The following is a 15158-nucleotide window of genomic DNA, read 5'->3' as shown; positions in this document are numbered from 1 at the left end:
TGTAGTGCTAAACTCCATTGGTACCAGTTACAACTTATCTCTTAAGTTAGTCACATGTTAGAAAAATTAAATTGGCTTAATAAACTAAAAATAAGTGTTTATTATTTTTTAAACAGCACATTTACAGAAGATAGTGGTCTTGGAAGTAGTGTTTCAGCTAAATCTCGAGTGAGTATCCTAACCAAATATTCTGTAGTGTTTTAATTATTAATAGTATCTATTTAATAATAATACTAAAAAATACAAAAACAAAGAGTATCCTAAAGGTGAAATTATTTTTAATGCAAGTTTCAAATAATTTTCGTTACTATTTAAGTAACAATTCATTATTTACCCACAATAACAATATTGTAACAGACTTCAAAGTTAAACAAAAAAAAAATTCATGGAACTGAATAATGTCATTTTCTAATTGTTACACATTTGAAATTATATTTAAATGTTACTGTTCATCGAAACTCCAAATTCATGAATGTAAAAATATTCATGTTTACACTTCTAAATGACAGGGATATATATATTTGTTCATCCAATTGTATTCATAACAGTCAAAACTTGATGTCTTTACCAGCTTAATGATCCATGTAGATTCTCACTTTCATTTGTATGACTAATTTGTGTTCAGTATCATGATACAGAGTTTAGCTGGAAACATAATTATGTAATTTTCTTATTTGCTAAATTCTACTTTTGTTAGAAAAGATTAAATATTAAGAATAACTAGAAGTGTGTACATACTGGAGTGTTCATTATATCTGAACATCACTTCAGGATTCCAGTGTTTGTCAGACACAAGTGCTAGTATACGTGTAAGAAAATAAAAAAGGTTTAAGAGCATATGGTCATATCTATAAAACCTGAATGAAAGGTTGGAAATCTTTCCAATTCCACTATCAGCACAATACAAAAACAGAAAATCTGATTTCTCACTATAAAAACATTAAAATTCTCTCAACAGCCAAACATGATACTGAACATTCTTATAAAATAAACATTATACATAAAAGCATTCCTTCCATCCATAAATAACACACAGTTATCACAAGATTGACACCTGTTTTATCAGTTTTTTTATTTTCTCGTGTTATAATTGCATATTTAAATTGTTAGTATTTTTGTTTTAATTATTAACAGTTTGTTTTTCTACATCTAGATTACTGATAAATTATTTATGATGATTATGAAATGTTTAATAAATACTTCCTGTTATCAAAGTTATCATAAAGTTTTCTGACAAAATGAATCAATTTTACATTCACTATGTAAAGAAGTTAGTTCATTTTAAAACCCAAAATTAACAAAGGTACAACAAATATAACTACAATCCACTTTTTCTTAAAATGTTTTCTTATTGTTGTTCTTTCATTTTCCCTCTTTGTATATATACATTTTTCAGTACATAAATGTATAATTATACAATATCAATAATTTTATTAATATAATAGTAATTGATCATGTTGTTTATTGTGACTTTCTTCTAAATGGTTTTGGACAATCTCATTTTTAAGTAGATATTTCCTTAATAGGATTTGATAAACAGGTAATGTATGCAAAGAACAGAAACAACCAAAGCAATGGAAGGTATCAAAAACAGAAAACAAGTTTGATTAATTTCAGTAAATCAGAATCATATCATATGTTTCTCCTGACAACAAGAAACCCACTTGAAATAAAAATTTATTTCATAACATGAGTATTAACACTTTTTATTGATAAGGAGAGTACAATGTTTTGACCTTCCTAGGTCATCTTCAGGTTAAGAAAGAGAGAGTATTTGAATGTGACCTTGCTGGACACGTCTTAGGGACGAAAGTATAAAAGGGTATGGGATTGTAGGGAGTGTTTCAGGTGGATGTTGAGTTGTTAATTAGTATAGATATAAAAGATGTTCCTTTATATTGGTTTAATTTTGGTTTTTGTTGCTGTATAAGTAGGAATTCTTTGATTTTACATTTGTTTCCCTATTTTGTATCTGGGAGTTTTCTATGGTTATGTTGTGTTTATTTGATTTGCAGTGTTCAAAAACATGTGAAGGTGTTTTTTTGTGTTCTTTGAATCTAGTTTCTATTTTTCTGCTTGTTTCTCCAATATAGAAGTTGTGGCAGTTGTTGCATCGTATTTTATAAATTATGTTGGTGTTGTGTTTGTCAGTGTAGCTTTCACATAGCATGGACTTTAGTTTTGTACCTGGTTTCTGAATAAATTTGGTGTTTACTAGAATGTTGTGTTTTGTTATAAGTTTTTTTCCAAATATTGGTTATTTTTTCACTGATATTGGGAACATATGGTATGGAGAAGTATAAGGTTTTGTAGTCTGTTGTGTCTTGGAATTTATTGTTGTTTATTTGTTGTTAGACCAAGTGTGTGTGTATAATTTTTTACACAGTTTCTTGAAGACATTTGTTGATGCTGATGAAATGTTGTTTTATTTTGTTGGTTTCATTGTTGAGTTTATGTTAGTTTTGTGGCTTTTGTTTCTTAATATGTTGAGTTTTTGTTTTGGTTCATTGCCTTAATGGTCAGTTTTGATGTAATCTTCCTCTTGACAGAAGTCCCAACAACTGAAGTCTGCAAGATAGCTTTAGAACTTTATATTCAAGGCCCCAACCCATTGATACACATTTCCAGCAACGAAAAAACAATCCTTATAAAATTCACTACCACCAAAACTAACTTTATGTTCAATAACCAAAACTACCTACAAATAAATTACCTAAGTGTGGGGAATCCTGTGTCACCAGTTCTAGCCAACATTTTTATGACACAGACTGAATCACAAGTGATCAATTCAACCTTACACTCACCACTATACTGGTACAGGTATGTTGATGATACAATTGCTGGATTCACATCTACAGAACACATACTGAGTTTTTTCAACCACGTTAACTTGATACACTACAACATTAAGTTCACCTGTGAACAGGAAAAAAACTAACCAAATATCATTTTTTAACCTTAAGATCACTAGCACTGATACACAATTCAAAACAGAAGTCCACAGAAAAATCACCCATACTGGATTATACATTCCCTGGGACTCAGCACATGAAACAAAACAAAAACTCAACATATTAAGAAACAAAATATATACAACCACAAAACTATGTTCACCTGTTAAAATTAACAAAATAAAACAACATTTCATCAACATTAACAAATTTCTTCAAAAAACTGTGGAAAAAATTATACACACACTGAGATTAACAACAAACAAACAACAATAAATTTCAAAACTTATAACAACATTCCAGTAAACACCATATTTATTCATAAACCAGGTACAAAACTAAAGTCCATACTATGTAAAAGCTACACTGACAAACACAATACCAACATAATTTATAAAATACAATGTAACAACTGCCAGGACTTCTATATTTGAGAAACAAGCAAAATAATGGAAACTAGATTTGAAGAACATAAAAAAACATCTTCAGATGTTTTGAACTCAGTAATAAAATAAACGCACAGATACTAAGTAGGGAAACAAATATAAACAAATGCAAAATCAAAGAAGCCCTACTTATACAGCAAGTAAAACCAAAATTAAACCAATATAAAGAAACACCATTATAACTTTACCAATTAATAACCTAACCTCCACCTGCAATGCCCTCTACAATCCAGTACCCGTTTATACTCTCGTCCGTCAATGGTCACATTCAAACACTCTTTCTTAACCTGAAGATGACCTAGGTAGGTTGAAATGTTGTTCCCTCATTATCAGTAAAAGTGTTAGTACCCATACCAGAGATACGACATGTTTATTTCTCAAATCGGCCTATGTTGCACCAATATAGAGGACCTTAAAGTCTCCACACATGTATAAGTAGAGAAGACATGAATAGTGGAGAGTCAGCAAATGATTTTTATAGTGGAAAAATTGTTTTAGTTTGAAATTGGGTATCATAATAACTTTTAGATCAATTAGGAGATAGTAAGAGTTACATATTTTTTTTCAACTGCTCTGTGATAATGGAGTTCTGTCTCCTGAGATATGGTAAGCAGGTATACAAGGTAAATTTGGGTACAGTGGGTATCTTGTGTACAAACAAATTAGTCAGGATGAGATAGTTATTTTTCCAAGAAATGTAGCTGTTCTTTTTAAGCCTGTTATCTATAGAAGTAATGTTGATGAAACATACCCAAACCATTGACTGTCTTCATTCATATCATCTATACAGTTAACTCATGAAATTGAGACAAATAACTCTTGTATGTTTCTTTCAACCATAATGTTAATGGCTTTTCAATTTCTGTCTGTTGTAAAAACAATTAAAGACCTTCTTACTCAGTTTGACACCCTTTTCTTTAAAATGCAGTTTTATTCTCTGTTTATTAAATAGAAGCTAATCTTATCTCATTCAGTCTAGCCTTTTGTAAAGATATTACTTTCATACAAAGCATTATCTTTCAAAATGGCTACCCTATGCACTTATTGGAGAAAATAATTTTCTTATTCTTAACTTATTTTCCATTTTCTTGTGTTATAACTGTAAATTTATGTTGCTTATTTCTTAATTACATATTTCTCTTGTAATTACAAATACTGTTTGCTTTGTATCTTTAGATTATTGGTGATTTAATTATGCTGATTTTGAAATGTTTAATAGATGCTTCCTATTATCACATTTGTGTTTTGATTTATCATGAATGTAAGATCTTTTAATAAAGTCAGTTTCTAGTAAGTGATATCAACTTCTTTAATTGCCAGAAGTTTACTAGTTTCAGTTGTGTATGTTCAGATTAAACATTTTCTGAAAGTGTTTTGATTTTATGTTTAACATAAATTACAACTTTACTTATTTTAAATGTGTTTACTATAGGCATTTCTAAGATAACATGCAAACATAATATAAAATCATGAAGAAACTTCTTGTATTTCAAGATTATTTACATTATGTGTACAGGCAGGCTTGTAACTATCTTGTCAGTAGATTGTATAAATAAATACACCATCAGTGATTATTGAAAGTACATACATATTTTATTTGCTTGGTATTGATATTAAAATTATTGTAATAGTGATTAAGGATATTATTCTGTTTGAACATAAAATGTTTTAAATAATGATTGCACCTTAGGTGTTTTAAAAGCTTCATGTTTTAAACAGATTTTAATATGATGTGACCATATGTTTCACAAGTTTTTTGTCATTTTTAAAAAGTTCATAGTACAGAATGTATAATTTATTAAATCTTTTACATGTACTAAACCATTTATCACTTCAAAAGACTTAATATACCTAAAACAAATTTGCTCTACTAATGCTATGTAATAATTTAACACAGTTGTTTTATTGTTATTTAGGATCATATCTAAATAGGCCCTGCATGGCCAGGTGCTTGATTCACAATCTGAGGGTTGTGGGATCAACTCCCTGTCACACCAAACATGCTTGCCCTTTCAGTCATGGGGGCATTATTATATGACAGTCAATCTTACTATTCATTTCTAAAAGAGTAACCTAAGAGTTGGCAGTGGGTGATGATGACTAGCTGTCTTCCTTCAAGTCTTGCAGTGCTAAATTAGGGACAGCTAGCACAGATAGCTTTGTGTAGCTTTGCATAAAATTCAAAAATAATCAAACATATCTAAACAAAGACATGCTTGAATGTAACATAATTAAACTACGTTTTTATGTAATAGATGTTACTTTCACATAATTTTGAAACCAGACGTGATCGTGAACATAGCAGATAGTTCAGTGTGTATTTGCTATAAGAAAATACACACACAGAGATTCAAGTTGAATTAATTTGTCACAAAACAATTTGACAATATTTGTCCAGCTCAACATTGATTCAGTGAATATCTTTTTGTTTAAGATAATGATTGTTGCCTCATGTTTACTTTTTAATCCATTTTGTTGAAAATATAGCTTATTTTGTAAATATATATTTATTCTTTTGAAACAAAATAAAAGTAACCAATAATATTAATGGGTAGAAAAGCGAGCAGAGAAAACAAAGTCAGTATATTCAGTATGATGTTTGTGATTTGTGTGTTATATTCAGATATCATTCTAAAGTAACATACAATGTTACTGATGTAATTATTTTCAATTATCATAGCATTTCATTTATATTTGCAATATAAGTCAAAATAATTTAACTTTTTAATTATATCATTCCAGCAGCTGTTATAATAAAGTACTGATACACACCATTTTTTCATGTTCTAAATCTATTTTTCCTTCAACCTCTGTTTGTAAGTTTTTTATGCCATAGCTTTTCCTCCTTTTTTACATCTTCTGTGTATCCTAAGTTCCTCTCCTCTTATGTTAAGAAGGCTTCTTTGGATCCTAAATTCCCCTCTTCCTCTCCGTAAGTATCTTGTGAACTGTAGGTTCTTTAAGTGTCGCAGTCCTTTGAAGCCTTACAAGCACAGCTGAAAAGGGTTCTCATTTCATCACGTTGAAACAAAAGGTGTGAAACTTGGAATTTTAACATGTATTGTATGATTGCAAATGTTTCAGAAATGGATATGGTTATGTTTAAAATTCATGAAATTATTTTTGTATGATACATTTAAAAAAAAGTTAAAAGTTAGCATTAGAATTTTCTACTTTGTAGCTGTTTCAATTGGAACTCTATTCGAATTAATTGTTAAATTTTCTGAGGTAGTTTAAAAATCTAATACTTCTAAATTGCAGTCTTACATTATTGTGTAAAATAGTTCAGGATGTTAATCCTGACAAAAGGAAATTCTAAAAATAATTATTCTTTGGGTCAGAAATTGTTTCTAAAGATATGTTGCAAGAGACTTCTGATTAATTTTTATATAAAACTGAATAAATTTTCTTCATAAATTTTTGAGTACATTATGAAAGTATTAATTGAAATATTAGCATTAATTAATTGTTATTAATATAAAAAGAGTGATATCTGGAAAGGCATATGTATTTTTGTTTTTTCTGTTAAAATATCTGTATACCTACTTATAGATGAATTGTTGAATCAGTGGTCTGGATGCCTGTCATGTATCCTTAGACCCTTAGGCTCTTTCCTGAGAGTGACATGGGAGGGTTTAGATCTGACCACTGTATGTCACTTTTAGAGGACCTGTGTCTTTTCCAAACCTGACATATCTCCTCCTGAAGAATGACATATGAGAATTTGCATTTGTATCTGATTACCACCCTCTGTCACTTTCTGTAGGTTCCTTTATCTTTCTTGTGCTTTGAACTAGTATGTCAAGTGGTATGTATGTGAGTGTGTGTATATATACACAAGAAATATATTTGTAATTACTTTTAAGTTTTATCTATGAATTATAATATTTTAATAATAAACACACATGTATATTTATATGCAGGATTGGAAATAATTATGGTAATGGTGCAGAAAAAAGTTGTGAAAGTCTAGTACTACAGGATTGACATCCCTTTATCTTGTGTATGCAAACTACATCAACATGTTGATAGGTTACACTACAACTGATTGTCATCTGGCTAGTCAGAAATTTCTACTCTAGAATAAAGCTTATAAAAGTAGAGACAGTAATGCTATGCCCAATAATAGTAGTGTTAATCCAGTCATGCTTCCCATGAAATACTACAAACTTGTAGAATTCAAATTTTTTATTGAACATATTTTATTCAACATACATATAAGTATTATATCAAGATTTTCACATGAGAAACCCTGTGTGTTTTAAATTAACTAACAAATCTTTGTTTTGGTGTGTGTGTGTACTTATGCTCTGAAGACTGGGTTGATTGATGATAAACCCTACAAAAAGAAATTCTGGCATACATCAGAAATTTCTAGTGTTTCTTATTGTTACTTTTTGAGTTTGTGGAGTTAGGTTTGTGCATGGTCATGTATAGCAAACTTGTATGGTGTACAGTCGGACTAAATCAGCCTGGTAGTGAACATGCAGGAAGCACTTACGTTTAAGTGAATGACATGTTGAAATTAAAAAAAGAAAATTCCACAAAGATGTAGTTGTAGTTTCAAAGTTTATATGGCTGTCTGTTGTGTGTGGTCCAGAGTTTGTTGGTTAATGCCAATTTCATTAGTTACAGTATACAGCAGAGAAGTGAGAGCCAGTTGTAACATGTATTTTAGGAAAATGTTTATACCTCTTCAAACAGAAATTTAGAATTACACTTTTAGTAGCCTGTACAGAGTGGTGTAAAAGTCAGACCCCATAAGGGTTGTGAATAAAAATAAAACAAAAATACTTACATTTTTATTTGTTAAAGTAAATATTCAAGTTGCTGGCCATTATCTTACAAGAACATGCTGATTTGGAGCTAATGGCCAGCATTGTGAACATTACATTAATGAACAAATTAGTTATTACTTTTTTATTATTGTTTTTCAAAATCCTTATGGGGGTGCAACTTTTGCACTACTCTGTAAAATCACTTGACCTAATTCTTTAGTGTTTTTATCCTAAATTTTGGTTGCTCGTGTGCTGTCATCTTCAGGGAAATCTGAGGATGATTTTGTTTTTTGTATTGGTAGTAGTAAGGATTCAGTTATGGATTTTACTCTGTAAAAAGATGTGGATGTCAGGTTTTTGTAAAAATATGAAGAATAGATATATGAAATAGTAAGACAAAGAAGAATAGAGATGTGGGTGGGAAGTGGTGGGTAATACAACGAAGAATAGAGATTTGGGTGTTAGATATATTGAAGGACAAGAATAGATATTGAAGAATAGATAATGAAAGTGCTAATGCCCATACCAGCCATATTGAGAATGAATGTTTGTTTGATGAGTTCAAATTAATATTATTTGTGCTTGAGTAAGTGTGTTAAAACTGACTGTTGTATGCTTATTTTGAATTACCAAACTGGATTTTTTTTTTATTATAAAGAAAAGTGTATTGAATATGAAATTTTTAAATTTTTGACAATGCATGTTGTTGTCATTCTACATGTTTGTGACCCCCCTTCATTGCACAGTGCTGTGTTTATGGACTTGCAGTGCTATAAATTGGGTTTCAATACCTGTAGTGAGCAGAGCACAGACAGCTTTTTACGTAGCTTTGTACTTAACTCTAAACAAACAAATCGAAATGTATTATGATTTTAGAAAATTATTAACATAAGTTTTTTACATAAAATTGATGATATTAATGGTAATCACAAAATGAAATTTAATTTTCAGATAGTTAGTAGATACAAATATAACTCATATACCAATGTTTATAGGATTATTTTCACTGTTATTTTGAAAAGTGATATGTATGGTGGTGGTACGAGTTGTCTTTTACTCACCGTATTAAACCTGTACTTCGAAATAAAAATATTCATAAAGTTTGCACATTGCTCAGTCATTTTAGTGACTTTCAAAAACAAATTAAATTTGCTTAAATATTTAAGTTTTATCACTTGTTTTGGACTAGTGAGTGAAAGATAATTTAGTTAAGAAGTGTTGAAACATATTACAATATGCAGATTTAAGTTGCAACTTGATAGATGAAATGACTGCAAAGTTTTCTTAATGAAATAGCTTCGAGATATAAAGCTTCAAATATTATCTATTGTTATTGGTACATTGTGTTTAAAACTTGAAAATTGTTAGTGAACTGTCATGATTAGTGTACTATGTAAAACAAAATTAACCAAAAAGGCTGGAAGTGTAGGGTATTTTTTACTAACAAAAATATTTGAAAAACTGTTTGTAATGGACAGTCTTGTATCTGAAAATGTGAAATCTGTCTTTTAGTAGTCAAGAGGAAATGTATATTTCTTTTGTGAATTAAACAACTCAATTAATGACTTTTGCTATTCATATGAAAAGTTTACCTAATATTTTTGTAATAGACCCACAAGGATATATTTTGACATCAGGTGAAAACATGTCAGCATACACTAACTGTAGTTCTGTTTAAACAGTTTGTCTGGTGATCACCATATAGTACAATGGTTTAAAAGTTTCAAGAGCTATTAATTTTAAATGTTGACTTATAACATTTAAAAATAAATTTAATTATTATTTTAATATTTTGTTTTGGAACCTCTTCTACTACAACTTAATTTGAGACCAGCTGTTACTTATTTTGTCTGTAAAATGTCAGCATTCTTAACATATGTATGCAATAACATAGGACAATATCTCTACTCAAATGTGTATGTTGCACTCTATTTATTCTTATGTCATTTTAATTGTAACTTTGTCACTTTATCACTGTTAGAACAAATAAGCTACTTTTATTTTCATAAGCTAGTGTGTAATATAAGCTAACTTTGGGAATGGTTAACAGTTTTTGGGTGCAAAATTTCTGGTACTCAATTTCTAAAAAAAATCATGTGATGAAAATGTTAGACCTAAAATGATAAAATATTAGGTTGTCCAGAAATAAATGTCGTTTTTGAACTGTGAAGTTTGGAAAAGTATAAACCAGTGTTGTAAAACATGCTTTAATCAAAGTAAGCACCATTTGTTTCAATACCCTTTACAAACTTGTAATGATGCTGTTTGTGCCCCTGCTGTAGAAATCAGACTTTTTGTGGTCAGTGAACTCTCTGAAAGCTTCTTCTGTAAATGCTTGGTTTTGAAAGCATTTATTGTTCATAAAGTTGTAAGGGAAAGGTTTTTGGAATAAGGTGGATGAGGCAGATCCTCGATTCCCAATTCGTTTGGAGTGTCATCCTTGACAGTTCTCATAATGCCAGTTTTGTTTATTGTCAGTCAGCTCATGCAAAGCCAACTTCTTCACCTTTTTAGTCACAGTCATATGGTTGGCTATGCTTGATTTGCTTGTGTCTAGCTTTTCTGTAAGATAACATACTGTTGTACGAGGGTCTATCTCAACTGCTTCCCTTAATGTGTTTTCATTTAAGGATGGCTTCCTTCCACAACCTTTGTGGTCTTCAAGACTTTCATCTCCATGTCCAAACCTTTTTAACCAACACTGAACTGTATGTTTAGTAACAGATCCATGGCCAAATGGCTGGTTGATGTTCCTTGTAGTTTTGTTAGCTTTTCATCCAAGTTTGAAGGAAATCAGGTGAAGGTCCTTCTTGTCTATGCTGCCTTGGGGGTTGCAAAACTTTCTCTGAGTACAGTTGAAACAGCAGACAATTAAAACACCTTGTAAGTGACAAACATTGGATTAAACTAACCAACTAATTAAAGTTACTCAATATTCAGCTTCTAAATGTCATTGTGAGAATTCTGACATTTATTTCTGGACAACCTAATAAAAACAGAAATTTTGCTTCAGTTTTTCTCTATATCATGTCTATTTTATATGTTGTCTTACTTTAAAACCCCTGTAAGTAGATACACATAAATATAACATAATATTCAAAACTATCTAATAGTTTGTATTTTAAAGTACCTAGTAGTTTTTTTCACTTTAAGCACCCTCTACAACTTCCAGCTCAAATTCTTATTACGTTTTTGCTATGTAAAAATTTCTCACTTATATCAAAATCAATTTTCTGTATCATTGTTCTGCTTGTTTCAGGTATTAATTATGGAGAGAACCTCTGTTAAAGGTTAATAAGATCATAAAATTAAAACTAAGTAAATGTTTTATTGCAGTTTACATAAAAGAAAATAGTGTAATTGATGCAAGGCATTAAGTTCTGTAGTCACTCTGTAAGAAAACATGAGATGTTGGTAAGATTTGTTTTGTAAGGAAAGGGTAAATCTTAAAATAATAAAATTGTGATTGTTTTTTGTGCTACAAGTCCAACTTAAATTGAATGTTGTATTCTCTAACTTCACAGTTGATTTAACCTAAAATTCTTTTCTTATAAATGTAAAATACTAAAGGTTGTTCATAGTAGTAAGTGATAATAATCAAAATTCAAAGCTTTTAAACTAATTTACATAAACATATTAATGTTAATTACTTTCATATATTTTCTTACTTCTGGTGTTGATTTTCAGAATGATGTCTTAAATAAAACTTTTGAATTTCTATTTTTTTGTCTAGAAATACAAGAATAAAAATAAGGTTCCACCTATAAAGAAGGTGGAGAAGAGAAGTGGCAGATCTTCCAAGTAAGATATTTGTTGTACAGATGAAGTAATTATTGTAGTCCCGTTTTTCTTTGGATGTTGTTCTATGAAGTCATTTTGATTTACACTGTTAGACCTTATATCCCCTTACATAATAGCTTTTCTCATTTGTTGCTGCCTTCTATATGTGCAATTTTTCACACATCACTAGCCTGACACTTTCACCTATCCCATGTGTTTACATGTGATAAAGCTGTAATGTAGCATGTAATAGTCTTCCACCCATAGGAGTTTGACACACTCTCCTGACACAGCTTATTCCCTCTTTACTGAAGAATACAATTTTTGCTTCGTTATTTAGTGATAAGTCTAAAGATTTACAATGTTAAAATCAGGGGTTCAATATCCCATGATGGATATAGCAGATGTCCTGATGTAGATTTGTTACTTAAAAAAAACAAGTCACAGTCATCTTATTTCAGCATTGTTGAGAGCATATTTACGAAAATTTTGCTCATGTTTTTTTGAGAAGTTTGGTTGATTTTACTGGCCACATGACGTCTTTCTACTCATTTAAAGTTTTTATAGAGTTAATACTTCTAACTTTTAATATAGTGTGTATACCTTCACAAAATTTGTCAGTCTTTCACATACAAAAAAATCATATTTTTAATAAACTAAGATAAAGGTTTGCCAACAAATATATTGAGTACTTGTTTTAAATAGTCCAAATGCAAAGTAATTTTTCACATTAAAATGAAAAATACTTTTCCTCATCTCAAAAATCTCGAATTTCATTATTTGTGTAATCCATAAAACCTTCTAAATATCTGATACATTTGAAATGCTTTTAGTTTCTTTCCATTAAAACTTTATACTTTGCCTGTTATTTTCTCTACTCTAAATCAAAACTGGATTGGTCAATTTAATCAATATTGTAACCACCAAAAACAAATTGAAATAAATCTAAATAACTTTTTTTTCCTTAAAATTGTAATATAAGACTACATTTGTTTAAAATAAGTAGCTTTTAACAATATCTATCTATTTGTAATTAAAGTTTATTGTTTGCTTGCCTTTAAACTGTGTTTAATTACTATTCGTACCATTATAAGTTGTAAGTCACTTGGGTAACATAGAGGTTATAATATGCTATGGAATGACATTACCTGTGAGCTACTCTGAGCTGTTCAAGTGAAATTATAGGAAGGCTTAAAAGTACTAATGCTGTTTAACTTGCAGATCTTAAATATAATTTTGTGTGTCCAGTAAATTTTTTCTCAAAAAGTGTAGTGAATAAGGTTAGTTTACAAGATAAAAAACATGATGTGATATCTTTTCTACTTTCAATACTTACCAGGTTAAAGTAGCAAGGCTTGAGCAGTTCTTGTTTTCCACTGTTCACTTGACGATCGTCTCTAAAGTATTTAATACAATGACAATTACTCACAAGCTAAAATAACAATTGTACTAAAGACAGTTTTGTGGATGGAATTTCATAATATACACAAACGTGAAATTTCAACACAACAGCATTTTTGAACATGCTTCAGAATTCTAATGTGGATTTTTTAAATTTATTTAATATTTTATTACAGGGTGGAAAACCAGTAGTATCATCTAGTGCATTATCATTAAACCATTGTCATTTTAGACTATTAGAAAAATAGTTATCTACGTTTGGTTGATAGCTTATGAAAACTGCAAAATATGTTTTGATATTGTGACATAATTAGTAAATAATAGGGTTATGATAAAGATGAATTAGTTACAAGACTATTGATAAATAAAAGTAGAACAAGTAAGGTTTTATGAGTGTTTCTCAACAACATGTCTGACAACCACTTACTCAGTCTGGGATTTTACAAAAACAAATAAATATGTGAATCAATGGATTTTCATTCTGTTTGCATTTTAGTTGTCTGTGACAATTTGAAAAGGTTGTAAGTGGGTCACTAGTATTGAAAAGGTTGAGAAATTATGGTCTCTACAATTTCTAAAAAATAAAGGAGGAAATACTTTATGATGTATTCATCTTTAAGTTGATAATGTTTTAAGAGAATGAAATTATGTACATGTTGAAAAGAATATTTAGTACACACACACGTACAGTTTAGTATACACATACATGCACATTTTAGTATACACACACATGTACATTTTCACTTTTTTATGGCTTTAAATCTGAATTTCAATTTGAAGAATAAAATGCTCAGATAACCTAATGGCTATAAACTAAATTACATGAATATTGAGTATTGGTCAACATGCAGGTGAGTAGGTTCTGAAACTGACAAACATTTCAATGTAACTCTATAAGTAATAAATTTCCAGAGGTAGATTTTAAATTAGGTCGTAATACTGAAAAAGTACCTATTAATTGTGATGAGATTCTGAAATGTTAAAACTTTCAAACTCCCATTTCAGAAACTTGAAATCAAAAAAGACAATGGAGGCATATACAAGCATCAGTTCTGAAAATGCTCAAAGTGAAGAAATCAAAGGAAAATCACGCTTCAGTATGGTAAGCTTTGTATCCTTTATAAACAACTTATTGTAAAAATAAAATTAGTTAAAATTTCTATGCTTAAATCTATGCAGTTTTTTGCCTACACTTTGAAAGAAAAATTTAATTGGGAAATAGAGGGAGTTCAAGCATGCAAATGTGATATTATAATTGGTAATTATTTATTATTTCAGATAAGTAAAACATTACTACTAACTGTAAGCATATACAATACGAGGGCTGTTCAAAAAATATGCTGACTGACATCATAAAACAAAATGTACTTTATTTAGAAGTTACAGGTCTGGGACCCCTTCAAAGTACTCTCCTCCCCAACGCACACACTTATCCCAACGGTATTTCCACTTGTTGAAACAGTCTTGGTACGCTTCTTTTGTAATGTCCTCTAGCTCCTTCGTCGCATTTGCCTTAATCTCGGGAATCGTCTCAAATCTTCTTCCTTTCAAGGGTCTTTTGAGTTTCGGGAACAAGAAAAAATCACAAGGAGAAAGAGGTCAGGTGAGTAGGGGGGGTGGGGAAGAACAGTGATCGAGTGTTTGGCCAAAAACTCGAGTTCTGAGGCACAAATTTCTCAGCAACACGGTGCATCTTCAATTTTTCGGTCAAAATCTCGTAACAAGATCCAACTGATATCCCACACTCTTCAGCAAGCTCCCTGACAGTCAGATGTCGATTTGCCTTCACCAGGGTGTTGATT

General features: G+C 30.1%; 1 protein-coding gene across 1 annotated transcript in view; it reads left to right on the top strand.

The window, feature by feature from the left end:
• The first annotated feature begins 3739 nt into the window (after positions 1-3739).
• LOC143245821 (uncharacterized) overlaps positions 3740-15158 on the top strand; it is a 78442-nt gene continuing 67023 nt past the window's right edge. Inside the window, exons 1-3 of the mRNA XM_076492076.1 lie at positions 3740-4020; positions 11909-11976; positions 14362-14458. Of these exons, the coding sequence (XP_076348191.1) occupies positions 3979-4020; positions 11909-11976; positions 14362-14458 (207 nt within the window). The 5' untranslated portion in view covers positions 3740-3978. The remainder of the gene's footprint in view (positions 4021-11908; positions 11977-14361; positions 14459-15158) is intronic.

Source organism: Tachypleus tridentatus, chromosome 3, assembly GCF_004210375.1.
Source record: "Tachypleus tridentatus isolate NWPU-2018 chromosome 3, ASM421037v1, whole genome shotgun sequence".
Classification (NCBI taxonomy): Eukaryota; Metazoa; Arthropoda; class Merostomata; order Xiphosura; family Limulidae; genus Tachypleus; species Tachypleus tridentatus.
Note: the sequence above shows the minus strand (reverse complement) of the source record. Positions and strands in the feature narration are given on the sequence as shown.